Here is a 26441-nt window from a genome sequence, read left to right on the forward strand (position 1 = left end):
GAGAAGTCTGAAGTGCTGAATGAAACGGCCTGGGAGGCACCACTGAAATACTGCATCTAGATGAGGCACCGGTGAACCTGCCTGAATGAATGAGGCCTCTTGTTAGACCCTTGACCACTACCCTACGATAGAACCATCTCAACTCTCCTAGCCACATTAGCCGCATCATGAAAAGAAATCTCGCTCTCAGTCTCCTTAGCCATCTGGAATTGGATCGGCTGAGCGAATCCCTCAATGAACCTCTTTTATCTCTCTCTCTCTCTCTCTATGTGGGAAGTATGATAAGAGCATGACGGTCCAAAGCAATGAATCTGGTCTCGTACTAAGTGACAATCATAGAACCTTGCTGGAGACGCTCAAACTGCCTCCGATAGTCCTCCCTCTGAGTGATAGGAAGAAACTTCTCTAGAAATAGCTGAGAGAACTGATCCAAAGTCAAGGCAGGTAACCTAGTTGGCCTAGACAAACAATAATCCCTCCATCGTGTCTTGGAGGAACCTAACAAGCAAAAAGCAGCAAAGTCGGCCCCATTGGTCTCCACTATCCCCATGTTCCAAAGAACCTCATGACAATTGTCTAAGTAATCCTGGAGGTCCTCTGATGATCTACCACCACAAGTAGTAGTGAACAGCTTGGTGAACCTATCTAATCTCCACAAAGCATTGGCAGACATAGCTGCTCCATCACCGGTCTGAGCTACTACACCCGGCTGAACTGCTCCAACTGGTTGAGCTGCTGGAGTCTGAAAATGGCGAGTCATCTTCTCTAGAGTGTGAGTAGTAGGAGTCCGGGATCCTCCTCCAGCATGAGAGATTGCTGGTGCTACTGGAAGCAAGCCTGCCTGGGCGACACTCTCCATAAGGCCCACTAGACGGACCAGAGCATCCTGAAGTACCGGGGTGGCAATAAACCCCTCTAGGACCTGAGCTGGTCCTGCTGGAACTGTTTGGGCTGGAACCTCGTCGTCAAACTCAACCTGAGGCTCCGCCGCCGGTGCTACTACTCGAGCTCTGGGCTGAGCTCTACCTCGGGCCCTAGCACGGCCTCGATCTCCGCCCCTCTCAGAAGCTGCTACTGGGGGCTCGGGTTGCTGGTCAATTGATGAAGCGGTACGTGTCCTCACCATCAACAAAAGAACAGAGTAAAAGTTCAATTAGCATTGAGAAATCAAGTCGCACGACAGGAAAGAATAAATGTGAAGGTTTTCCTAACTCTGTAGGCTCTGGGGGATAAATATAGACGTCTCCGTACCGATCCCTCCGACTCTACTAAGCTTGTTCGTGAATTGTGAGACCTATGCAACCTAGAGCTCTGATACCAACTTGTTACAATTTGAATTTTCCACCCTCGGGGGTCGTGATGGCGCCTACTAGTGGAAGCTAGGCAAGCCAACTATTCTGATTTATTTACCCTTTTATTAATTATTTTAAACCTCTTACAATTTTATGTCAACATATCATAAACAGCGAAAAAATAATAATGCGGAAAAGAAAATTTAAAAATTTGAGCTAATACCAAAATGTATCCACAAACATAACCATTCAGAACTGGTGTCACAAATTCACGGACTATCTAGGAATACTACACGTAGGGTTTGAACAAAATAAATACATGTATGTCTCTGAAATAGTAAAGAACAGAAGAGAACTAGATAGGGAGGGGACGCCAAGGCCTGTGGACGCCTGCAGGACTACCTCGGATCTCATGATGGACTGAAGGCAGCAACCCCTAGCTAAAGTCTGTATGCTCCGGTACCAAGATCTGCATATAGTGCAGAGTGTAGTATCAGCATAACTGACCCTATATGCTGGTAAGTGTCGAGCCTAACCTCGACGAAGTAGTGACGAGGCTAGGACAAGACTACCAACTAAACTTGTGTAGTTAAAACATATACGGCAAGTGATAATAATGGAAACTAGTAGTTAAAGATGAGAAGGGGAAACATGTTGCAGGGGAATATTAAATATCAATAGTAACTCAGGAGAAAAACATAAAGAACACTTTAAGGTTTGCAACAGTAAGAATAAGAAAACAGTAACAAGTCAATATCCTCTTTTATCATTTCTTGTTGCGGCGTGCAACCCGATCCAAATAATTTAACATTGTTGCGGCGTGCAACCCGATCCAATCATATATCACTGTTGCGGTATGCAACCCGACCCCTCCTGTCCTCCCTTATTACTCCATGTTGCGGTGTACAACCTGATCCCACATAATATTATTGCGGCATGCAACCCAATCCCACATAATATTGTTGCGGTGTGCAACCCGAACCCACAATTCAACACCAATCACAAAGAATCCCGACAAGGGAACAATAAGGACACAACAATTTTCCGGCAAGGAAAAACAATATCATGAGTAAAAATATCCCGGCAGGGGAGATAATATCAAAAGCAATAACATCCCGGCAAGGGAGATAATATCATAAACCTGTTCTCTTTTCCACAATTATTTCACAACTCAATTCTCAACTTTAGCCAATGCCCTACAATGTTCAATCACCAATAATACTTTCACAAGCCTTGTTCAAAAATAGAAATCATCATATAAAGCATGAACAATAGGAAACGGAGTCACGTCAATCATAGTATAAGACTCACGGGCATGCTTGACACCAACGTATAGATACTCGTTACCACACATATACGTCGTACTCAACAATTAGCACATAGCAAATAGGACGCAACTCCTAATTCTTCAAGCTAAGGTTAGACCAAACACTTACCTCAATTCCACGAACACAATTCAAGCCTCAACTACCTCTTTTCCTGTTGGTTCCACTCACAATTTGCTTGTATCTAGTCACAATTTACTTTATAATATTAATAAACGCTAAATGAACCAATTCTTATGCATGAAAATAGGTTTTCTAGTGTTTTTCCCCAAAAGTCAAAAATCGACCCCGGGACCGCTTGGTCCAAACCCGAAATTCGGACCAAAAATCGATTATCCATTCACCCTCGTGCCCGGGTATATAATTGATTTTGGAATCCGACCTCAATTTGAGGTCTAAATCCCCAAATTTCAATATTCCTAGGTTCTACCCAAAATTTCTAATTCCACCATGAAAACCCTAGATTCGAGGATGAAATCTTGTAAAAAGAAGTTAAGGAGTGTATGAAATAAGTTAAAAATCACTTACTTGTGTTTTGGGGAAGAAAGAGTGCCTTGAAAAATCGCCTCTTATGTATTAAGGTTTGACAAAATGAGAAATGGCTGAAAAGTCTATTTTAAATATACCCCTCTCAGACCGTCCTATCTGACCGTATAAAAAGGACCGCAGCTGCGGAGCTCCACCGCGGACTGTGAAATATCGAGTGCGGCCGCGAAGACATAGCCTTGATCACCGCGGACCGCATAAATCCCACCACGGTCGCGAAAACTCTACCGCGGTCGCGAAGGCTCCACCGCAGACCGCAGAGCCTGGTTTCAGATACCTGCAATTTTCTCTGAACCTGCAACTGTTATGTTCTAAGTCTAAGCTCACTCTGTGACCTATCCAAAACTCACCCGAGCCCTCGGGGCTCCAAACTAATCACGCACGCAAGTCTAAAAATATTATACGGACTTGCTCGTGCAATCAAATCATCAAAATAACATCAACAACTGCAGATTCAACCTCAATTTCATAAAAATCACTCAAGAACATTGAAATTACTATTTCCTCAAATAAAGGTCTGACTTGTACCAAACAAACTTCGATTCTTACCAAACTTCACAATTTCAACTTAATTATTATATAAGACCTGTACCGTAATTCGAAACCAATATACGGGCCCGATACCATCAATTTCAAGCATCTTTACATTTTCCAAACTCTTAATATTTCAGTTAAATAATTTCTTTCCAAAAAATTCATTTCTCGGGCTTGGGTCCTCGGAATTTGATTCCGGGAACATGATCAAGTCTCATATTTTACTAAGGACACTACAAGACCGTCGGATCACGAGTCCGGGTCCGTTTACCAAGAATGTTGACCAAAGTCAACTTTAATCAATTTTTAAAGGCCCATTTTCCTAATTTTTTTTATATTTCACATAAAGGCTTTTCGGAAATGCGTCTGGACTGCGCATGCAATACGAGGTGAGACAAAAAGAAGTTTCAAGACCTCGGTACACAAAATTTACTTTTAAAATAAGTGATGACCCTTTGGGTCATCACATACACGAATTAAAGAAAGTGAGTTTCGTTGAACGTGGCCAATTTAGGATAAAATACGGGTCGAGCGATAATACCCGATAATTATGAACTACTACCATGCAAGATACCATATGATCAAGGTAGTGTAATGTATAAAGTATATATGAAGTATATTAAAAATAAGTAGAATTTTAAGTAATTTGTGGCAATTTTTAAATTATGAAGGCAATTGGTTAATTACCGGGTAACAAAACATTACCCAATTAACTAATAAGTGGATAAATTTTTTTATAAAATTATACCCCCAACGTGGCATAAAACCACAATAGCTAAATATGACTCTTGGTCATTATTTCCATGTGGCTAGTTATAGAAGTGTAACCAGACTAAGACTTAAACATAAGTCTTATCAAAATAAGACTTAGAGCATTTTGTCTTTGGTTCAACAAAGACATTCTGTCTTTGATATCAAAATATCAAATCCATTTTGTCTTTGGTTCAAGAGACAGCGTTAGAAGTAGAATCAAATTCGTCCAAAATTTCAAAGAAGTCCAAAGCCAATTTCGTTTATAAATTTCAAAGAAGCAAAGATGAAATTTCGTTCAAGGATTCAGAAAGAAGAAGCTTAATCCGATTTTTGGGGTTCCAAGTTCAATCCATGAAGGATTTCAAAGGAATATTATATGAAGTTTTCCCTACTCCAGGTATATTAAGGCTATCCCTTATTTATTTTGGCATGGTCCAAATTATACTGAAGAAATGAGCAAACGCACAGTTTCCATAAATTACTCTATTCATACAAATACTAGGGGTGTCTACATTCTTGATTCCCCATCTGAATTATTATTATCTTCTGTTCATGGATCTCAGAATAATATGCAGTTGAAAAAGTTTATTCGGAAGGAATATTGAGATTTTTATGTATTTTTCATGCATTTCGCCCATTTATACATGTGTATTGACCCATGACAAGATGGAGTTATATACACATATATATGTAAATATATGCATATAGGATATGGGAAAAGGTTACAACGTTATATACGCACCACCACCTGGCCAGCTGGTATATGTTGATGATATTGCCCACAGTGGCCGAGACGATATGATGGGATGCCCTCAGTGCTTGATGATATTATGTACACCCATACCTATGAATGACACGACATTTACACGCGCGTGCATGACATTATAAATGTTTCAGAATTTACAAAGTTTTTCAAATTTAAGGATGTGTTTCTTTATTCCATGTTTCACCTACGTCTTTTACATACTAATTAGCATGCCTTACATACTCAGTACATTTTTCGTACTGACTTCCTATTTCACGGTGCCTGCGTTTCATGCCCGCAGGTGCAGGTAGGCAAGCTGACGGTCCCCCTTTTTAGGATCCCTGATCAGCGAGAGTTGGCGTGCTCTACTTGATCCGGAGCTGCTTTTGAGTTTGGTATGATACGTTTGTGTGTATATATATATATATGGGTATGACGTGGCTCAGTCCCGTATTTGTATAGTTATGTTTCTATTAAAAGTTTGTAGAGAGTATATCTAGTTAGGTTGTATGTGGCATTGTCAACTTTTAGCTTTGAATGTATATTTGTCTATAGCAGCCTTGCCGGCTTGCCCACTGTATTCTGCATGTATACGTATATACACCTTGTTGGCAGGTTTCCTTCATGTATTTTATTTTCGTAATTTAGCAGATGTAATTCAGGTTCATATCTTAGACGCATGCTTAGGGGTGTTTGACAGGTAGAACTCAGGCACCCGTCACGGCCTATCGGTTTGGGTCGTGATAGAAGGTTTCACCCATGAAGGGTGTGATAAGGTTTGGGAAGAAGGGAAAGTTAAGACCTAGGTACATTATTTTATTTGAGAATGTTTAGCGTATTGGTGAGGTAGCCTATGAATTGGATTTGGTCAAGAAGTATCATTTGGCTAGTTCTCATGTGATTAAGAGGGATTCAGTGTTTTCGGATTAGAACTTGACATTCGAGGAAGAGCATAGACAGATCCTGAAGTTGAGGTCCAAGGAGATTTCTTTGGTAAAGGTTCAATGGAGGCATCGTCCGGTTTAGGAGGCTACTTAGATATCGAGTCGAGCATATGGAGTAGATATACCCAGCTTTTCGGCGATTCAGGTAACCATTCTCTTTTATGTTCGACGATGAACATGTGTTTAAGTGGTAGATGATGTAACGACCCATAAAATCGTTTTAGTTATTTTGCCTATTTTACCCCAACTGTCATTTCCCCCTAGCTTCTTTATGGTTCGTTTCGCATATTGGGATGGGTGGTGCGATTCCCTAAGCATTTTGGTGAGTTTTGAGTAGGAAAGGAGTTTTTGAGAATCCTTTGGGTTGACCAAAGTCAACATCGGGGTGATTATGTCTTTTTAGTTTGCCGATTCTATTAGGTCTAAAATTTCAATTATGATTTGGTTGAGTAGTTGGTTCGATTCCGGAGGATGTCGAGGGAATTTTTGAACTTTGGTTGGAAATCTAGTTACATAGGAGATTGAAATTGATCTCGGTCAACATTGGGTCAGGAGACCTCGTGTGATTATTTTGACTGTGTTAGCAAGTTTGTTGCATGTTTTTGGATTGGCGTGCATATTCGGTTTGTGTCCGGAAGGTCTTGGATGAGTTTTGGGTGTTGGATCAAAGTTTGTGTGTTGGCAGATTTTTCTAGATTTCTGGTGTCTCGCTTCTGCGTGCTTTGGGTTGTACCTGCACAAGGTGGGCTACAAGTGCAGTGTTTTGTCCGAGTGGGCTAAACCCACTCCTTTGAATGGAGGACACATATGCGAGGGAGTTTGCTAAGAATAGGGCCGCACCTGCAGTTTTGGGTCAAGTAAGTGGACCTTGGATCTGCGAGGCTTGGGCCGCAGAAGCAGGCCCACAAATTCGAGGATTTGACCGTTATGCGGAAATCATTGGACATAACCTAATATAATGTCCCATTTCGAGGTTAAACTATTCATTCACATATTTGGAGTTTGAGACCTCAGATTAAGGAGCCTTTTGAGGGGATTTGCAAGATTCGTCAAGTAGGTAAGTTTCTATTCCTACTATTACATTTATATCGTCGATTATTTTGGAATTCCATGCAAGAAATCATGATTTAGGATGGGGATATTGGGGTTTATGAACTCTAAGTTAAAAAGGAATAATTTCTTTAATCAATCATCAATTTAATATTTGATTAAGTTTACCTTTGATATTTAGACTCATTGGGTCATGGGTAAACTAAGTTTGGGGCTAATATAATCTTTTACCCTTCGTGCTCGGAATCCTATTTTGCGTAACTTTGTGTGTACAAACTCGTGTTCTACCGTATAATACGTATTTGCATAGATTGGGATTGTTTGGAGGCTCTACAAAATGACAAGGCTTTGTTGTGACCGTCGGACTTTCATTCAAGCAAGTTGAGACCTTCTTGACCTTGTTAAATCTTCATGGTTGGTTTAGAATGAACTAAATAAGAGGGGGTAATGGGGTAATTTCGGGGGTATCGATACTTGTGAGGTGACGAGCACTTGTATCGGGTACTCGTGCCGTAATATGGGTATTTGTGCAATTTCCATGGTATGGTTCGGTCTGAATGTTATGCTTTGGACATTAGCTGATAGCATAGATTGATTTGTGTTTGTGAATGGGATATGAGTTCCCTTATTTATTCCTTCTATGCTTATTACCTGTCTCATTTGCGGTTATGTGTTCTCATCACTCCAAAATACTCGTTTAAAAGTTAAACGACCTAAAGATATCATCTTTATTGCTTAGCTTCGTTGCTTATTGTTGTGCATGTCATATTCATGCTTTATATAGTATTTCATGTGCATTTGAGGATACATGTGTAAGGTTCTAGGGGAAATAGTTCTGGATGGAGTGATGTTGACAATATGAGCCAGATCGGCTAAGTGACCTGCGGGCTAAGTATGATGATTTGGAAACCTAAAGAGGATAGGAACCAGATGGAAAATGATTCTGAGTGGTATATGGATCTCGTGAGTCCCCCATGGGTCATGATTCATAGTATTTGAACATGGAAAGGTCTTGCATTGCATTGCATAGCATTTTGCAAAACATACCATCTCATGGATTTCTTGTTTGAATGACTTGCTTAATCTGTTGGTTGAGTTGTACCCACATGCTTATTTGGCTACTTAGGCGGATTTGAGGATTTAGAGGCTTCTTACTTAGGCTTGTAACTTGTGATGATTGTGATCATCATTATTATGTACTAACTGTTAGGACCGTAAAAATCAGGTGTCATACGGATGTTAGTAAAGCAAATCTTGATCGACGATAAATCATACAACAAAGGAGGAATATACCAAAAGAGACGCAAACATTTAACGTGGTTCGGTCAACTGACCTACGTCCATCGCGGAGATGAGCAATCCACTATATAAAAAGAGAATACAAAATATCGAGAGAAAAACCTCACGAAGAGGCAAACACAAGGGACACACTAACACTTGTTCCATAAAGTTCTCCCCCTAAACAGTACTCTCAAGCTTCTATGGCTACATTGTGGATGCTACTAAATAAGAAGGACGGATCTTCAATTTATAGAACTCCAAACCTTTTCCTACAAGAAAAAGGACTAGCCAAGTATAGGAGAATTATAATTTCCTTCTACAAAAAGGAAAACCCAATTAAGGTAATTATATTGCCCTTTCCTTCAACAAATAGGAAAACCAAATATGGTAAGAAAATTATGGCAAACACTTAAAAATTTTCCCCCTTGGCCGAAATTTTCTGACAAAATAAACTTGATCCACCTTCTTCACATAGCGTTCAACAGGTTGCATCTCCAAATCTCCACCACAAAGTTTGTCTCAACGTGCGTAGCACACCGGTCAAATTTCTCAGACAAAAATCACGATTATCGTCAAATATGTTGCGGCTAGAACTGAACCCGCCAAGATGAACTTGTCTTGAACCTCGCTCTGATACCATTTGTTAGGACCGTAAAAATCAGGTGTCATACGGAAGCTAGCAAAGCAATCCTTGAGCGACGATAAATCATACAACAAAGGAGAAATATACCAAAAGAGACACAGACATTTAACGTGGTTCGGTCAACTGACCTACGTCCACCGCGGAGATGAGTAATCCACTATATAAAAAGAGAGTACAAAATATCGAGAGAACAACCTCACGAAGAGGCAAACACAAGTGACACACTAACACTTGTCCCGTAAAGTTCTCCCCCTAAACACTACTTTCAAGCCCCTATGGCTACATTGTGGATGTTACTGAATGAGAAAGACAAATCTTCAATTTATAGAAATCCAAACTTTTTCCTACAAGAAAAAGGACTAGCCAAGTATATGAGAATTATAATTTCTTTCTACAAAAAGGAAAATTCAATTAAAGTAATTATATTGCCCTTTCCACCTAACACTAACAACGTTAAGTGTGGAAGTAGTAATCAAAGACCAACCCTCATCTTCGTTTTAGTTAGGGTCGGCCGACGATGATGCTGAGTACGCGTTGATTCCTGTACTCGCTCTATACTTGCTGCACCTTTTTCTGTGCAGATTCTGTTCTGACGCGAGTGAATCTCGAGACTAAGATGGTCATTGAGGAGGCCATATGCTGAGTTCGAGGTGATCTGCGTGATGATTTGTAGCACAAAACTTTCTCTCGATCCTTTAATTTCTATCTTTTTTTTTTCCTAGATAGTTGGGGTTGTATCGTATACTTGTACCAGTGACACTAGAATTTGGGGTGTAAAATTTTCTTTAAGTCCTTATGATTATCAGACTTATGAAGTCTTTAAAAATGACTTTTATGATTAGTTTTCCGCATTGATTGTTATTGAATTGCTCTAAATGGGTTGTGTATGGCTTACCGTCTTGGTGGGAGTTGGTGCATTCATGGCTTTATAAATAGGGTTGTGACAGCGACCCTGCAGGTGCGGGCCAAGGCTTGCAGGTGCGAAAATACCAGCAATAGCTGAAGTTAAGGATCTGACCCTCAGAACTATTCCAAAAAACCCAAGACACAAACAAAATATGCTATATAGTCATAAAAGATACTGTGAACCTGCTCGCTCACTCAAAACATCCAAAAGAGGATGTCCTAAGCCGATGTTGACTGTGGTCAACTCCAATCCTTACCTTAACTAGATTCTTAACCAAGAAGTCGACTAAATCATAAATCATATTCCACACATAATTGACTCGACGAAACTCTGATACAGACCAATTTACTTTCGGTGTTGACTTCGGCTAAACTTCCTTGGTCATTAACTAAAAACTTCCAATTTCACTAAATCTGATATGAAACTCAACCGATTGCTTCAGAAATCACGAGACTCATCCTCGCTAGTCATGAATACCAAAGTGAAACTTCGGAAAGGGTACTTTGGGATAAAACTACTATAACATCGATCCATCTCTAGATAGAATTAAAAGACAATAGTCATGACCACTTAGGGTGTGTTTGGTATAACGGAAGAAAATATTTTCTTGGAAAACAAGTAGTAATCTTATTCATTTCCGGTGTTTGGTACGCAAATTAAGAAAAATGACTTTTCAAGAGTATTCATAAATAATTTAGATATAATAAACATGAAGCTATAAACTTTCAAAACAACAACCTTCCGAATCCACAAATTTCATAAACTTTCGAACTGCTAAACTTTCGAACTGCGGAATTTTGAACCCGTAAACTTTATAATTTTAAACCCATAAACTTCCAAACACATAAACCTCCGAATACATAACTTTGGTACTTGTAAAAATTTAAACCTTTAAACCGATAAAAAAAACTAAAATTGAAAAATATATTTAAAAAATAATTTTTTTGGGGGGGAGGGGCAGAAAAATGAAAAAAGAAGAAATTTGAAATTACAAAAAAAAAGTTTAAAAAAATATTTTTTTTTTTGCGTGGGTAATGGGTGGTGCAGAAAAATAAAAAATAGAAATTTGAAATTGCAAAAAAAAAATTAAGGTAAAAATTTTTTTTTGCGGGGGGAGGGAATGGAGGGGTAATAGGGTGGGATTTTTTTAAAAAAAAGTCTTTTTTGGAGAGGGGGTGGGTGTTTGGTGGGTGGGTTGGTGAAGGTGGGGAATGTTGAGAAGGAGTTTTGGAAAATATTTTCTCTTTTTTTGAAAAGGAAAATATTTTCCTCCAATTGGAAGAAAATGAGTTGATAAGGAAATTGGATGGACCAATTAAGAAAGTAAAATTTACTTGTTAGATAGTCACTATATCATATATGATTGGATAACTTAAAAGAGGAATTTTGCATCTGTTTTGTTAAAACAAGAAAGGAAAGAAAATCTAAGACGACAATTATAAACGATATTATTGGCGTTAATGCATAAAATTCTAAATGATATTGTGTTTGATCGTGTGTTTGTTTTGCAATTTGCGGAAGGGGTATTCATTGGGAGACAATAGGGATGCAGATCCATATTTGTATAATAGCTACAAACAGATACTGGAGATGGTTCCAGAAAAAAATGAATCAAAATACATTAAGTTTTGACATTTTCTAGTGAAGTTGGGGAGTTGGGGTCCAATAAGTGGTCGAGCTTTGTCCCAAAGGAAAAGATACTGTTGTGGACTGTGAGAATAGGAAGAAGTATGCTAATCTTCTACTTTAACATTGCCTTGACACATCATTATGTGATACGGTAGATTGTGTTTATAAAGGTTTTGTTGATCTAATAACTAACTCAAAGCTCCAAAAGTATTTTTCCGATTTTAAATCTTGAAGATCATGACTCGACGCTCGATGGGTGTGGAAGTGTTGTTTCATTAGAAGATTAAAGAAAACATTACTTCCCGTGCTTGATTATACATTGGGCTAATTTTTTGAAATATTGTTGAAGATGAGTGTTCCTTCTTTTCAAAATTTGAAAGTTGGTACAGAAAAATCTTTTCTACTCACAAAATTTCAACTTGTTAACAATTTAAGCATGTTTAAACATAATTTCAATTTTAAAATATAATTTTTCAACCTAACTTCAAATACTACTTTTTAATATTATCATATGTTTATGTCCAAACACCTACTTTTCCAACAACTACAACCTTCCTGTCACAGTGGCTAACAAGGAGCACGCAAATATGCAGTGTCAATCGATACAATCACACAACGATTGAACCCCTTGTTATCGGCGATAGCAATCAATATGCTGCTCAAAAGTCCCTTGTTGACAAAGAAAGTGGCATAATTATCTCGTATATGAGGGATTTGATCCAATCAAAAGACGTAAGTCACGACTCAAAGTGGACCTTGACCAAGAGACCAACAGACTATGGAACCTCTTAAGGGGAAATGAAGTTAGTGCAGAAACAATGGACAAAGACAAGGCTTAATCATCTAGTTGTTGTTGTCCTTTTCCATTGTCTCTGCACTGATTTTTTTTCCCATTAAGAGGGTCCATAGTCTGTTAGTCTGTGGATCAAGGTCTACTATGGGTCGTGGCTTATGCCGTTTAATATGATCAAATCCCTCATATGAGAGACATGTGCCGCTTCCCTTGTATGCAACAAGAGCTTTTTGAGCAACATACTTATTGCTATCACTCGATAACAAGAGGTTTCAATAGTCATGTGATTGTATCGACTGACGCAACATATCTGTGAGCTCCTTGTAAACCTGTCTGATATAGGAGGGTTGTAGTTATGGAATCTAAATAGGCGTTTGGGCATAAAACCACGAAAATTTAAAAATAATTAGTATTTGAAGTTAAGTTAAGAAATTATCTTTGGAAATTAGAGTTGTGTTTGGACATGCATTTAACTTTAACACAAGTTGAAATTTTTTAGTTGAAATTTTTTTCTTGACCAGCTTTCAGATATTAAAAATAGGGAAATGCAAATTTCACCAAACTTTTGCTCATTACTCATCGTCTTCTTCCCTTTCACCTTCCCCAGTGCTTCAATTGCTTCCCTCAATGCGGGAATTACTGGCACAAACCCATGAGTGTCAAACTATTTGTTGCAACTGGCTCTATCTATCCAATTTCATCCTCATCAGCTACCTCATGATAATGATCCAGAATGAAAGGACTAGAATGAGTGCATATAAGGTAAAAGAAGCAAATAGTGGGATGGTGCTTTGATGAAAGCGATAAGTGAAGATTTTATATATATGTATAAAAGAATGGAGAAATTTCAAAGCCTATATATTGTAAATCAAATAAAAATTGATAATGGTAAAAATGGAAATTAAATTAATTTTTCTAATTTGTGATTCATCATAAATCTGTAGCATTAGTGGTAAAGCGTTAAATAAATTTCTATTTTTATCTGACAATATCTAATTAAAGCAGCAAAGAAGGAAAAGTGTTATTTCTGTAGATACTAAATGTAGTTAGCCCGTGCTAAAGCACGGGCCCAACAATTTAATAATGTCAAATCTAATTTAAGTTGTGAAATATAGTCAAGTAATGTTACTCTTAATGAAAGGAAATAACCTTTAAAAGTAACAGTTGATGAAGATATAGAGCAACATGATTAAACACATTTACATTAATAGTGATAAAACAGATTGCCCAAGAAGTACTCTGATTTATGTAAGGAATGCCTTCGTATGTAATATAGGTATTCCACATATCAAAAACACAACAACACCAGAAATAACAATATAACTGCTCATTTAATCCTCATATGCACAGCTAATTCGAGAATTGAACTCATTCAGTTGTTTTTTTATATATGGGAAAGCCAGCGCGCTTCTGACCCATGTTAAGGTACCTTGAGAAGGAAAAGTACAATGGAAGTGGCACAATTTTCCTTTTAAATTATAAAGGTAAGAATACGCTAGAATGGATAACATACTGTTTTCCTAGAATTTTCCTTGGTTACAAAGTCCTACATATGAGTTTGCTGACCAGCTTTATCCACGACATGCTATTTTTCTTTCTCCTCCGTGTTGAAAGTTCTAAAGCAACAAGTTATGTTTAAATTTGTAGTCATTATGCACCGCTATCCAAGGCATTCCACTGATAAATGAATGTAAATGACTTTGCAATTTTGCAGCAGAATAGGAGATTCTTAAGGTACTGTCCTAAATAGTAACAACATTGATATTGGTCAAAATGTCTGCCCTACGATCTGACTTCTTAACAATAAGTAATCTCAGTTATTATAATGAACTTCAGACCAAAGTCAGAGGTTTTTCTAGGTTGCATAAGTACAATCATCCAGACTTATCTGATCTCTATTTAACAGATCCAAGTCTCACAAAGTCGGTGGAGTAAAAAAAAAAATCAGAGTTCTAGTTTAAATAGCAACCTACAAGAGCAATTGAAATGTCAAAATATTAGCATATTATATTCAGGAAGAAAAAGGGAAAAGCTCACTCAAATCCAGACCTTTTGGAGCAATTACAGATTATTTATCCTAATTCAATCCAAAAAAAACGAAGAAAATGTACAATGGTCTTTAGATGCTACATAAATGTTGCTTTTTCTAATCCTTCTATTTCTAATTCATATTGTTACACAAAAAGTTATAGCTTTCCAGTAACATTTTGACAAACCTGTGTAAAATGGCAGCAATTAGCATTATTGTCAACAAAGATGATAAAGTATTCTGTCAAATAAGCTTTAGCAACATTGAAATAAGGGCGAGTATATGAGGTTTAGAATCATGGCAATGATGGAGCAAGATTTGAGAAGCAGAAGAATGGTGCTAGACAGTCAAGTGTGGAACTCCATCTTTTGGAATATACCACTTATTATTTGTTGCAACGTTGAAACTACAAGGGAATCTGAAATCTTCCACAACGTTAGATTGATATTATCACTACAAAAAATTTATATCTTAAATGTAAACAGAAGAAAAAATAAGCAAAGAGAAAAATTTTAAGGAGGCAATTAACAGTGAAACAAGTAAAATATAATAACAGAGTAATTCAAGAAGAATTTGACCTTATACTACCTTTTTTTATGTTTTCTTGTAGCTCATGCAGACCCAACAAATTCTATAGAAATGAAGGGAATTAAACAGATATTTTGTCTCAAAATGCTGAAGTACCTTCTATTTGGAGGCAAGTCTAACAGTAGTTCTCTCGTACGCAGCAGCAAAATTGAGCATTTCTGCCTTCTTTCTTTTAGGAGCAAAAGCATCCTGTATCAAAATTCCAATAAATCTAACTTCTTGCACAAAATTCTTGTTCTTTTGAAGAAGCGGAATTTTTCCACTTGGAAGTAGCTAACAAGGTGTAAAATACAATGGTTATTAAATCAAACAGCTATCTTATCTTCTATGTATTAATCTGAAAAGTTTTACCATCCATAATAAGTACTGTTTGCAGTTACCTTTAGCAAAGATGGCTTTAGATACCGGTGGTGTCAGTTTCAGGGTGCCGTTATTGGTGCTTGTAAATATAGCTAAAATAGGTTCTTCTAAAAAAAATATAAGGGAAATTGCTTATCAAATACCGTAGTAGTGAACACAGATAGGTCAAGATGATCTTACAAAAGCAAGAAAGTTCAGATCATAAAGTGATATTTTATGCTTACTTTCATTTGCCTCTGAAAAAAAACAACTTTACCATACTCTTTGATTGATAATCCTTTCTTTGATCATCACAGGGGTGCATCCATTGCTATTCTTATTTTTTCTGCCCATATGGGAAACCAAGATACTGAATCATCAAAACAATGGCAAAAACCACACCCAATAACAGACTAAGTTGTCTAATTTGAGAGCCCATGTTTGACCAGCAGTTTGATTGAAGAAAGCACACCTCTATCCCTAGATAATTTTCACATTCCAAATTCAATATCGCCACATAGTAGTTTTCTATATACTACTACACAATATCTCAGTATTAGAATAACATAATAAACCACAAGTACAAAGGGCGAATTCAATTTTTTTAAACGTGAGAAACCATTCTTCAAATAGTTCAACCCTTTAACAAGAACAATTCTCCACTTGGACTAATGCTCAAGCTGATGTTATCACTATTATGATCCAAAAGCAGAATCATAATTTTTGCTCTGTTACTAAATTAATCAGCCAGAAAAACACAAACACAAGAAATGCAACCGCACAAGAGCTGCTTGGTCAATAATAACAAAATAAAAAGCAGGAAATCAGAAAAAAGGTAGCAACATCACTAAATCACCAAACAAGAAAAAGCAAGTCAAATTATTCCTCAAACAATTGAGTACAATTTAAGAAACCAAGACAGCAAAAAACCCAACAAAACTACTTAAGCAAATAAACTACTATAACATGATAACCAACTATAAGTACACTAGTAAATTAACTGAAATCAGACCGTTAGCTTCAATTACCCGATCAAAATCAGACAAAGAACTGCTTCAGCTTCAAGCCACGTTTAGCCAACAAAAAGAACCTCAAAGGACAAAAGTCCAACATATTAAGCATGATGACTTTTCTTCAGCAGGTTGAAGATGACATTCAAGAAGTACTTGAGCTTTTTCAACGGCTTCATGGATGTGAGGATACATATTCGTAGCAGTCCTTAAATGAAAGTCTCCACCAGCTCTGGAAGCATCCAACATGCTGTTGCAGTTGGCAAGATGTGTAAGAATTGTAAATCCCAACTAATTATAAGAAAAATGGTAACATTTCGTCAGCAATTCAATAAATGCAAACTGTTATAACTGGTAAGCGTCTCGATACCTGCTCACTGTCAGATACAATCAAGGAATTCTCTTGAGCAGCTATAAAAGCTAGATGAATTTTGTACCTATCTTTCTCTAGAGCAAGCTAGTTCTGTATTGCAAGAAGATAACCTTTGAAATAGCATTCCAATGACTGATGAGTAATTTGGTGCTCACCAAAAAAAGCATGTCTAAGGTCTAATATAGGTGATGACTGATTAACATTGAAGTTAGAATAATAAACCTCTTTGAAACAAAGAATTACTGAATAAAGTAATACAAAATTGTAAGAAACACAGCTAAAAACGATTTCATTAATGCTGAGTAACAACTAAGTATTCAAAGATTTCAACCTTAAACTAACATCAATATTTGGAGAATGAAGAGAACAAGAAATAATTTTAAGAAACGTCTAACTGTTTTGACTAACCATCCTTCAAGTCTGTTACCTCAAACCAGGAAAGTGTATAAATCTTTATTATGATGAACAACTCGTGTATCATAATTCGCTATTATATAAGAAGCTTCTATAAAATAGACATAAACTTTTTTAATCTAAAGGTATATTAACTCACTTCGCATCTTTTAGGAATGCGGCATATAAGAGCTTTTAGAGTGGAAAAGCACTTGTTCAAGTATTTTTTTTTTTCATAAAGTAATTGATAACACTTCTTTAAATATTTAGAAAATACCTAATAATAGTGAGGCCAAAAAGCATATTATTATAAGCTCATTTTAAACTTTTCACCTGAATTTGAACCTTACTTCAAATGACAGTTTGTCTATTATCAAATTAAGGAGTTAAATTTTACTTCACATTTTGAAATCCATAATATAAGTAGCTTTAGAAATAATTCTGCCAAATATTAAGTAACATGCTTTTACAAAATTTCTAGTATTATATTCTTTCTCCTGGGACAACTATGCAAAAATGTACCTTCTCCAAAACTCAACGCTCCGAAACAGGCTTGACTTTTACAGCTGTATATAACAACCAAAAGCATGCATTTGAGGGACTCTTGAATGTCTTTAATTATCAAGCCGACCCTATAACACCAACTATGCCTTATTCATTCTCTATGTTGGCCAGTTTCACTCAAATATTCAATAATTAGATTGATTCAAACAAAAAATATGATAGACTACAAATGAAGGCGCAGAAGCATGTCTTACAGTGAAAAGGATGCATCCTTAAACACCCTCTTCGAACCATTGATACTTCTTTTTTTCAGTCTGTCTGCTGTAAATAAAATAGTGGAGATCCATAACTATCCATAACTACAGGGAAAGATGTTAATTATGACATGTGAAGAGAAAAGGGAAAAATTCAAAGAGACCTTTGGAGTCCAAATTCTATTCCAAAGTCATAAGAGGATACTTTCTTATATCACTATGGAGTACCTAATAAGAGATTGATATCAATTCCAGTTCAAGATTGACATCAGCCAATTCAATACCAAATAGAGAGACCCTTTCCCAATAACCAACCAGATCAAATTAGAGCAAAAATCCCCCATCTCATTCCACTGTTGAAATGGTAAAGGAGGCATCACCTTTTCTCTTTTATCCTTTTTACGAATTTCCATATGGAAATATTGGACTTATACATCAAATTCAGCGAAAATACTTTATTGGATACATCAGAAAGAGCAAAAGAAAAATTCAATTTGTATTAAAGACTGAGTAGAAATAATAGGAAGCCAGAGAGCACCACCCAAAATAGATCCAAAACAAATCAATCTTGATCAAGGACGTAGCAAAGAATACCTTCATAATGGCAGGAGCAAAAACATATGGTTCAGAATCAAACTCTTGAAAGCGCATGGCCTCTATAGCATTCTCAAATAGAATGTACACTGGAAGTTGGTTCAAGCCTCCTACATTGGATTTTCCAACAACAGAAAACTATTAAATCCATCTCATATAACACACGTAACGATAGAGTAAATAATAATACAGCAAGGATTAGAGCATCATCAACCCATTCATTTACTGTAATTTTGAGAAAGTTTCAACTAAATTTGCTAGTTTCTCTCTGTAATAGATAAATGGAAGAATCTGGGGGAAAATGGAAAAGGTAAATCAAAGAAAATGGAGAGTATGAATTGGCATAAAATAATTAGATAGCACAAGAATGAATGTAGCAACACAGTGCTGACAATATTACAGAGCCAAGAGCATTATAAGTTTGTTTGTTTAACTACTCAAAGATTAATAAAAAATGAAACAAAATGTACGTGAGTAAAATGACAAACAGAATAAAAAAAGAATTATTCTATCTTGGGGTAGGAGAAGACTTACAAGGACGCTCTTTGGATGATTTCGTTATAAACAATGTTGTATATAGAATGATCATCACGGTTGTCTAGTGTGGACGGTCAGATCAGTACTTTGATGCAACTTGAACTCTTTGCTTTGGATAAGGCAATATAAAGTTGACCGTGTGAAAAAATAGGTTCTCGCAAATATATTCCGACGAAATCCAGAGTTTGACCTTGCGCTTTATTTATAGTCATAGCATAGCATAATCTTACTGAGAATTGTGTTCTCTTAAATTGAACTGGTATTCTTTCGTCCTGTGACGATAATAATGGTATTCTTGGGATAAATACGTGCTTATTTTTAAAATCGATTGTCGCGATCTTAGCACTGATAACATGTTTTTTAATATCACAACATATCAATTGTGTACCATTGCATAAACCTTCATACAGATTCAAATTATGCAGCAATATAATGGGGTAATTCTCCTTTAAAGTTAATTTGTAAGGAGGTAAACCAGCAGGATTTAAATTTTGTAGTAGGTCTTCAAATTGACTTTGATCATTAGGCTTAATGGTTTCGTCAAAGCCAACAAATGTAGTTGCTTTTTCTGGAAATTTTGCTATAAGAATATCGTTGATTTTATTCACAAAATCATTTTTCATCATCAGAACAATGCGAGAATCTGCAAAAAATGGATTAGAGGAGCATGTGTGTACATTTGAGAATATCACAGCGAATAAATGGTCCAGAGATACTTCTTCAGTTGTAAAAGGAATAATCATAGAATCTGGAAGTTCAATTTTGTTATTAGTGTTGATCATCTCTTGTCCATTTCCAATTCTCATAAGGTAATCACAAAAAGCAGGATCTGTTTTTGCCCTCATGTTTTCGGACAGTTGCAATTTTTTAAGTTCGTCCCAAATGGTAGAATATAGCAAACTTTCACTAATAAAATCTTCTTTTTTTCCGTTTCGAACAACTGGAAGAGTTTGTCTAAAGTCACCTCCAAAAACAACAACTTTTCCCCCAAATAGAATATTTGTATCCATAAGATCTTTTAAGAGCAAGTCAAAAACATCAAGCATTCTTTTTTTTAGCCATAGATACTCTATCCCATACAATTAATTTTGCATCACGAATCAGACCTGCAGTTGAACTTTGTTTGCTGATGTTGCAGCTGAAATTTTCATCAATGTATATAGGTATTTAAAACGTGAATGTGCTGTTCGCCCACCTGGAAGAATAGAAGCAACAACGCCGGAAGTAGCAGTTGCTAGAGCTATGTATCCTTTACTACGTGCAGTTTCTAATAAAACACGATATAAGAAAGTTTTTCCAGTTCCTCCAGGGTCATCAATAAAAAAAGCTCCTGGTTTCTTGGAAAATACTTGGTCAATAATCACATTGTATGCTTTCAATTGTTTTGTGTTCAGCTTTTTATGTAACAGTATATCCTCTTCACTAACTGTGATGGTTCTTTCAAAGAATACCTCCTTTGCTTCTTTTTCCAATATAGATGGTCGAACTGTTTTTGGGATAAGCTCATATTCATTTATATTATGTCCCATAGAGTGCAAAACATCATTAATCTGATTTAAAGCTTGATATTGAATATCTTTTCTTTCAACATTAGGTAACACTCTGTAATCTTCTGATATTGACTCTTCAAATTATTTTCATATTTCATTTGGATTGGCTGGATTGCAATACACCAATAATGTAGCAAATAAACTCCTTAAACTATATGGTATTTGATAACTTGCTGCCTCTGACATGCAATCAATTAACCTGTTATCACAGTGTAATAGTCCCCTTTTTTGCGGATTCTCTAAAAGTATTATAATGTTCCCCATTTATAGTTCGAAGATCTTTATATGATTTCGGTCCCCTCACATTCAGCAGTAGTAGTCTCAGAAAATATTGTTCTCCTTCAGTTGGGTGACACGTTACAATACGACCAACGGCACAACGTTATTGTCGTCGTGTCCATGTTTTGTCTGTTGTTGACCATACAAAATGTTTAGGAAATTCTTTGTACAATAAGTTAAGCTTTATGGCATCTTTGTTACTTCTGTTCATCTGAAAAAATTCTGTCAACATTGTTTTCTTAATCATTGGATTATTAACAATTGTGTTTATATCTGTATTGCCTTTAAAAGAAATAAATTGTTGCCCTCTAAGATGTAGCTGAAGATGATAAATGCTTGGATACATCTCACTAATAGAGAAACCAAATAAACGCCATGCAGCTTCAGGTGGTGATACCCATCTAGTAAATTGATACTCTTTTATTTCATCTATTTCTTTGTTTGTATCATTATCATGTATATAAAATGCAATTTTGTCATGTCCTTTACAAATATATTTGTAAAGATATCTAACAACCTTTATATCAGAGAAAACCTTAACGTTCATATGACAGTTGAATTTACCAAGTAAAAAAGAATTATATGGAACAACCCAAGAATTATCTAAATACTGCTCCCATACTTTTACAACTTCTCGTGTGTTTCGTCTTTTATAGATGGGATAAGAATCAAGTCCTTTTGTTATTTGTTCAGCAAAACTTTTTGGATAATTAAATTTACAAAGATCATTCTTTTTCATACATGAATTTGTTGGATTCAGATTACCACACGGACCATGCATTATATGTTTAAGAACAAGTGAGCGTAACTTTTTATCCAAATAAGTTTCTGGTAATTCAGCACTAGTAATTCCATCATAAGCCTCTGATGTCAATAACTTATATTCATTATCTAAAATTATAAGAAAATGAGCGTGTGATAAACCTCTTTTTTGGAATTCAATAGTATACATAAAAGCAACAATTTTTCCAAAGATATTTCTCTTGCTTATATCTGTTTTGAGTTCTTCAACTTTAGCTCTAAATACTCGACTAATCAAATCAGGTCTATTTTGTGTTTCATCAGTAGTCCATAGATGTTCTTTTATTTCCGGCCAAGTTGGATTATAGGTCATAGTTATAAACATGTCAGGTTTACCAAAACGTTGTACTAATGCAATAACATCCATATATCATTGTCGCATATCTCTAGGTCCACCTATAAAGGAAGCTGAAAGGCATTTTTACTTACCAATATTAGAAGAATCTCATTCTCCAAATCTTAAAATATCTAGAAGACCTTGCAGTATATCTATCCTAAACAAATCTTGCTTAAACGAAGCAAAATCCAATCTTTGGGTTTCAATTTTTATATATTCGTCAATTGAATATTGCTGAAATATTCTACCAGTATGTAGCAACTCATCTTTATCATCATTTCTCATTTGAAGTTTATAACAGTAATATTCACGAGCAGAAACTGTATCTCTTTCTTTCTTTCCCCTTGCTAAAGTTTGAGATTCCATTTGAAGATATGAATCAAGAGAGCAAAGATTTTGTATGCTCGATAACTGTTGACATTCATGAGTATAACTTCCACGAATATTTTTTGGTTTAGAAATTTTCTTAATACCACAATGCCACCCATTTTGTCCATATGGAAACAACAAAGGATATTGCAAGGCGTCATAGCATCCATAATAATAGTTCACTATTTGTGTTCTATTGCTCTGCGTGTAAATTTGAATATGTGGTGCATGATTTATACTATTGTCATTGTTCTCAACCCATATTGCAGCAATTTTTGATGAACTTGGCAAATTATATACTCGTTGATCTAAACCAGGATCACATTTGAGTCAAATATGGAAGTTTTATAGCTCGGGAATATCTATCAAAAATCGGATAAAAAGGGAGTATGGGTTAACTCTCAAAATATCTATTAGCTCTCTCACTATAGATTCATTAACTTTGTTAGAGCATGCCATTCTATTTGCTAACTCATTGTTGTTGTCGTAAAAGTACAGTTGTAGATTTCTCGATTTTTTTTCTCCGGGATACAAATCGTCTATTAGGTGATACAGTTGTCCTTGAACTCTGAAAGTATAGATACCACGATTCCTTCTCGCTAAGTCTGTATCATAGTTTACACCAAGCGATGTAAATGAAATCGAATTATTATATGTTCTGATGTATGTCCGAAAGTGTTGGGATTTTTCATTATTCTTGAAATATAGATCATGTAGCTTGGCGGGCATTCTATGTGAAATTATCTTAATTGTACCGTTGCTACAGCAAAATTCAGCAGATTCATATTCAAATCTTTTCGCAGAGAAGAATTTATAGTTGGGAACCTTTTTAATGGTATATAGTCTGATCGTAGTTTAATATTCATAGTAGTTATGTTATTTTGATTGCGACCTGCACGTTCTAGAAGTTGTAAGGAGTGAAACGGGAAGAAAAAAATAACATTATTCAAAGATGATACAAATACAAACCTCTAGTTATCACTATCTTACATATTGTTCATTTGGTGCAGTAAAGTTTTTTAGTGAACAATAGTATGTCTTGTATATTGGCATAAGCTTATGGTAACTTTCAGTAACTTGCCTTTCTCATAAGTGCAAAGAGGATTTTCTTTGTTAAAAGCAAGCAACGATGGAAGGATTGTGACGTCACTATCTACAGATAGGCAATAAGCACAACATATGTTCGCAATATTAAATTTATCATACATATTCATGCACACAACGAAATTTCAGTTGCACTAAATAATGAAACAATTGCGCATACTATAAAGACTGCGATATAAAATTGATATACTAACCTGTTTTGGGAGTAGAGCAAGAGTCCTTTGTAGTAGTACATTGAAAATGTCCTGATGTTGTTGTTATCTCAGTAGGAATGATAGAAGTCGCTCTTTCAAAGGGACGATATTTCAGCACTTGCTTTGTAGGTACCTCCTGTAATTCTAAGACACTCTTTTCATTCGCCATCTTAAGTTTATATTATTCACATCGTTTAACATTCCGATCTAGACATATTTTCTCAAAGCATGGACGCTTGTTTGTTTGTCTAAAGTCCATCAATATTCAAATTTCTCGCTCCCAAATATGTGTTGGTGCAAGACCTATAGTGAAAAATTTATTAAATAGAAAACACTTGATGAAAGTCAATATTAATTTAATTTCAGGAACTCAGATTACCTGATGCGATAGAAACTTTACAAAAACAAAAATACAAATTAGGAACTATTGAAAACAACATCAACAACGAAATTTTAATTCCTTGGATTTAAAAGATAGAGAAGAATAATGAAATTAACATTACACAAAATATGAAGTGCAATTAGCACAGCAAATCAAGACAGCATATGCAAATGCTTTTTAAAGAGATACGAATATGATAGAATCCTAAAGATCTTCATAGATAATTTTTATTTTGTGATTAAATACCCAGGCTTTGTGAAACTTATATTCTTAATGGTGCTAATCAAAGTTTTTGTTCAAGGTGTCTCTCTGTTTATTGTACGAAAATATTTTCCTCGGCAAAATAGAGCCACTAATTACATTTTCATCTCATTCAAATAGTTCCAACAATAGAATCCAAACACCCACAAAAATCATAATTCAAATAACCTCTCAAAACAAAGAAAATTCGTTTGTTTAGCTCTTTGTAATCATGCCGAAGCCCATTTAAATCTCCAGAAATTTCCTCAATCCTTAAGAGATTGTAAGGAGGCATCCGAAATCGAAAATACCTCTCAGAAATCCCTCTGTTTAACTCTTTGTAATAGCGCCGAAGCCCATTTAAATCTCTAGGAATTTCCTCAAGCCTTAAGAGATTGTAACGAAGCATCCAAAATCAAAAACACCCATTTCAAGATGCTGCTTAGCCTTAAGTCTATTTTAAGCAAGTAAGTCTTGATCCCAATTAGTTTAAAAATTTTGAAACTCTTAATGCGTATTTAGAGAAAGCGTGAAAAGCATGAATTTTTATTAAGAACGAGAATTTTATGAATTGTTAATCAACAAAAATCGAGGAACAAAAGGAGCAAAATAAAAGGGGACATACAAGTATTTGAATAAATCAAACTCTCACCTCCGTCAACAGCTATGATGTAATCACAAGGGCAGAAATCCAAATAGTACAGTTTGAACGACATCGGAAAAATAGAGGAATATGAATTCTAATGACTAACCAATTCAGATGTGGAGGAGAACAAAGCCAGCCGAATAGTTTGTTGATCTGCCAAAAATTAACCCTAGAAGCTCGAAAAGACAGATGTGGAGAAGAAGAAGCCAGTTGATCTACCAAAAATTAACCCTAGAAGCTCGAAAAGACAGATGTGGTGAAGAAGAAGCCAATCACACAATAACACTTCTAATAATAGAAAATTGACAGGATTAGGGTTTCGAGCAGAGTTGAAATTAGAAGATGCAACGCCAGTGCAAGAGTTTAGTTACGTGGAATTGTTAGAATCGGTGGAATTTTTCGGAGAAACCTAGTGTTTTAACAGGAGCAAAATACATGGAGATGGAGTGTGAAGCAGACATGTTGATGAAACAGGATGGTCACTGCTGCTTCTATAATAAGAGAATAGAAAAAATTTCAAAATTTTACCTTAAAACTGTTTTTGTGATGAGCAAACAAGTGTAAGAAGATAAAACATTAATTTTATCTCTCAAACTCTAAGAAAAGCAGCAAAAAAGGAAAATTGTTATGAAATAAAGACTATAAAGTAAAGACAAGTATAGAGAGAAACTGATATATTATTCGAATTCAAACTGATCTACATAATGAACTGAAATCTCTTCTATTTATAGAAGAAAGGAAGCTGCTGTGTAAGCTGCTACGCAAGATGCTGTGTAAGCTACTACTACAATCTGCTGTGTAAGCTGCTATTACAAGTTTCTGTGTAAGGTGCTACTGCAAGTTGCTGTGTAAGCTGCTACTGCAAGCTGCTGTGTAAGCTGCTACTATACCAGATATGGATAATCTTCTACCTAGGGTAATGTTTATCCATAACCGGGTATCGAAGTGATAAGCTTCTTCAGGAAGCTTATTTCCAATAGAGTACTAAATAGATAAACATATTTACGGTGGAGTCCCATATGGATAAGCTTCTTCAGGAAGATTATTTACAACGGAGTACTAAATGAACATCCATAATATAATATATTTATAACACTCCCCCTTGGATGTTCATTAAAAGATAATGTGTCTCATTAAAACCTTACTAGGAAAAACCACGTGGGAAAAAAATCCTAGTGAAGGAAAAAGAATACACATATTTAGTAATACGCATTGGTAGGTGCCTCATTAAAAACCTTATAAGGAAAACTCCATGGGAAAAAACCTTAGTAAGGGAAAAAGAGTGCATCGCGTATTTTACTCCCCCTGATGAAAACCTTGTTTCAAATATTTGAGTATCCGCATTCCAATCTTGTATACCATCTTCTCAAAAGTTGAAGTTGGCAAAGATTTAGTGAATAAATCTACTGGATTATCACTTTAACGGATATGTTGCACATCAATGTCACCACTTTTCTGAAGATCGTGTGTGTAGAA

The 26441-nt window shown here is 35.8% G+C and overlaps 1 protein-coding gene and 1 long non-coding RNA gene across 14 annotated transcripts; one reads left to right on the forward strand and one right to left on the reverse strand.

Moving 5' to 3' along the window:
- The first annotated feature begins 7105 nt into the window (after window positions 1–7105).
- On the forward strand, window positions 7106–16846 carry LOC107808226 (uncharacterized). The gene is made up of 2 exons (XR_001653091.2): window positions 7106–7196; window positions 15082–16846. It is a non-coding gene; the product is annotated as an uncharacterized LOC107808226 (long non-coding RNA).
- LOC142180900 (uncharacterized) lies at window positions 16427–25482 on the reverse strand. Of its 13 annotated transcripts, none has more exons than XR_012709332.1 (4): window positions 25072–25480; window positions 23698–24000; window positions 17933–17999; window positions 16427–16871 (listed from the first exon to the last, which is right to left on the reverse strand). XR_012709332.1 is itself a non-coding variant. In XM_075253014.1 (4 exons), the coding sequence occupies exons 2-4, from the start codon at window positions 23864–23866 to the stop codon at window positions 16490–16492; spliced, it is 405 nt and encodes a 134-aa protein (XP_075109115.1). In that variant the 5' UTR covers window positions 23867–24000; window positions 24972–25482; the 3' UTR covers window positions 16427–16489. The 13 variants fall into 13 exon arrangements, 2 of the variants coding, with proteins under 2 accessions (XP_075109115.1, XP_075109119.1); XR_012709333.1 differs by lacking the exon at window positions 17933–17999 and adding an exon at window positions 18527–18615 and having other exon boundaries at window positions 16427–16658; window positions 25072–25479; XR_012709331.1 differs by adding an exon at window positions 18527–18615 and having other exon boundaries at window positions 16427–17996; window positions 25072–25479.
- Between the last annotated feature and the right edge of the window lie 959 nt (window positions 25483–26441).

Source organism: Nicotiana tabacum, chromosome 1 (assembly GCF_000715075.1).
Source record: "Nicotiana tabacum cultivar K326 chromosome 1, ASM71507v2, whole genome shotgun sequence".
Lineage (NCBI taxonomy): Eukaryota > Viridiplantae > Streptophyta > Magnoliopsida > Solanales > Solanaceae > Nicotiana > Nicotiana tabacum.

What these genes read in the sequence shown, in the direction of transcription:
- LOC142180900 (XM_075253014.1), bottom strand. Translation starts at nt 23,866, where the DNA reads ATGGCGAATGAAAAGAGTGTCTTAGAATTACAGGAGGTACCTACAAAG. An exon ending in TTGCTCTACTCCCAAAACAG is followed by an intron (nt 18,000 to 23,697) that starts GTTAGTATATCA and finishes TTTTATTTACAG; the next exon opens with CAGACAGACTGAAAAAAAGA. An exon ending in AAGGATGCATCCTTTTCACT is followed by an intron (nt 16,659 to 17,932) that starts GTAAGACATGCT and finishes CAACTGCAACAG; the next exon opens with CATGTTGGATGCTTCCAGAG.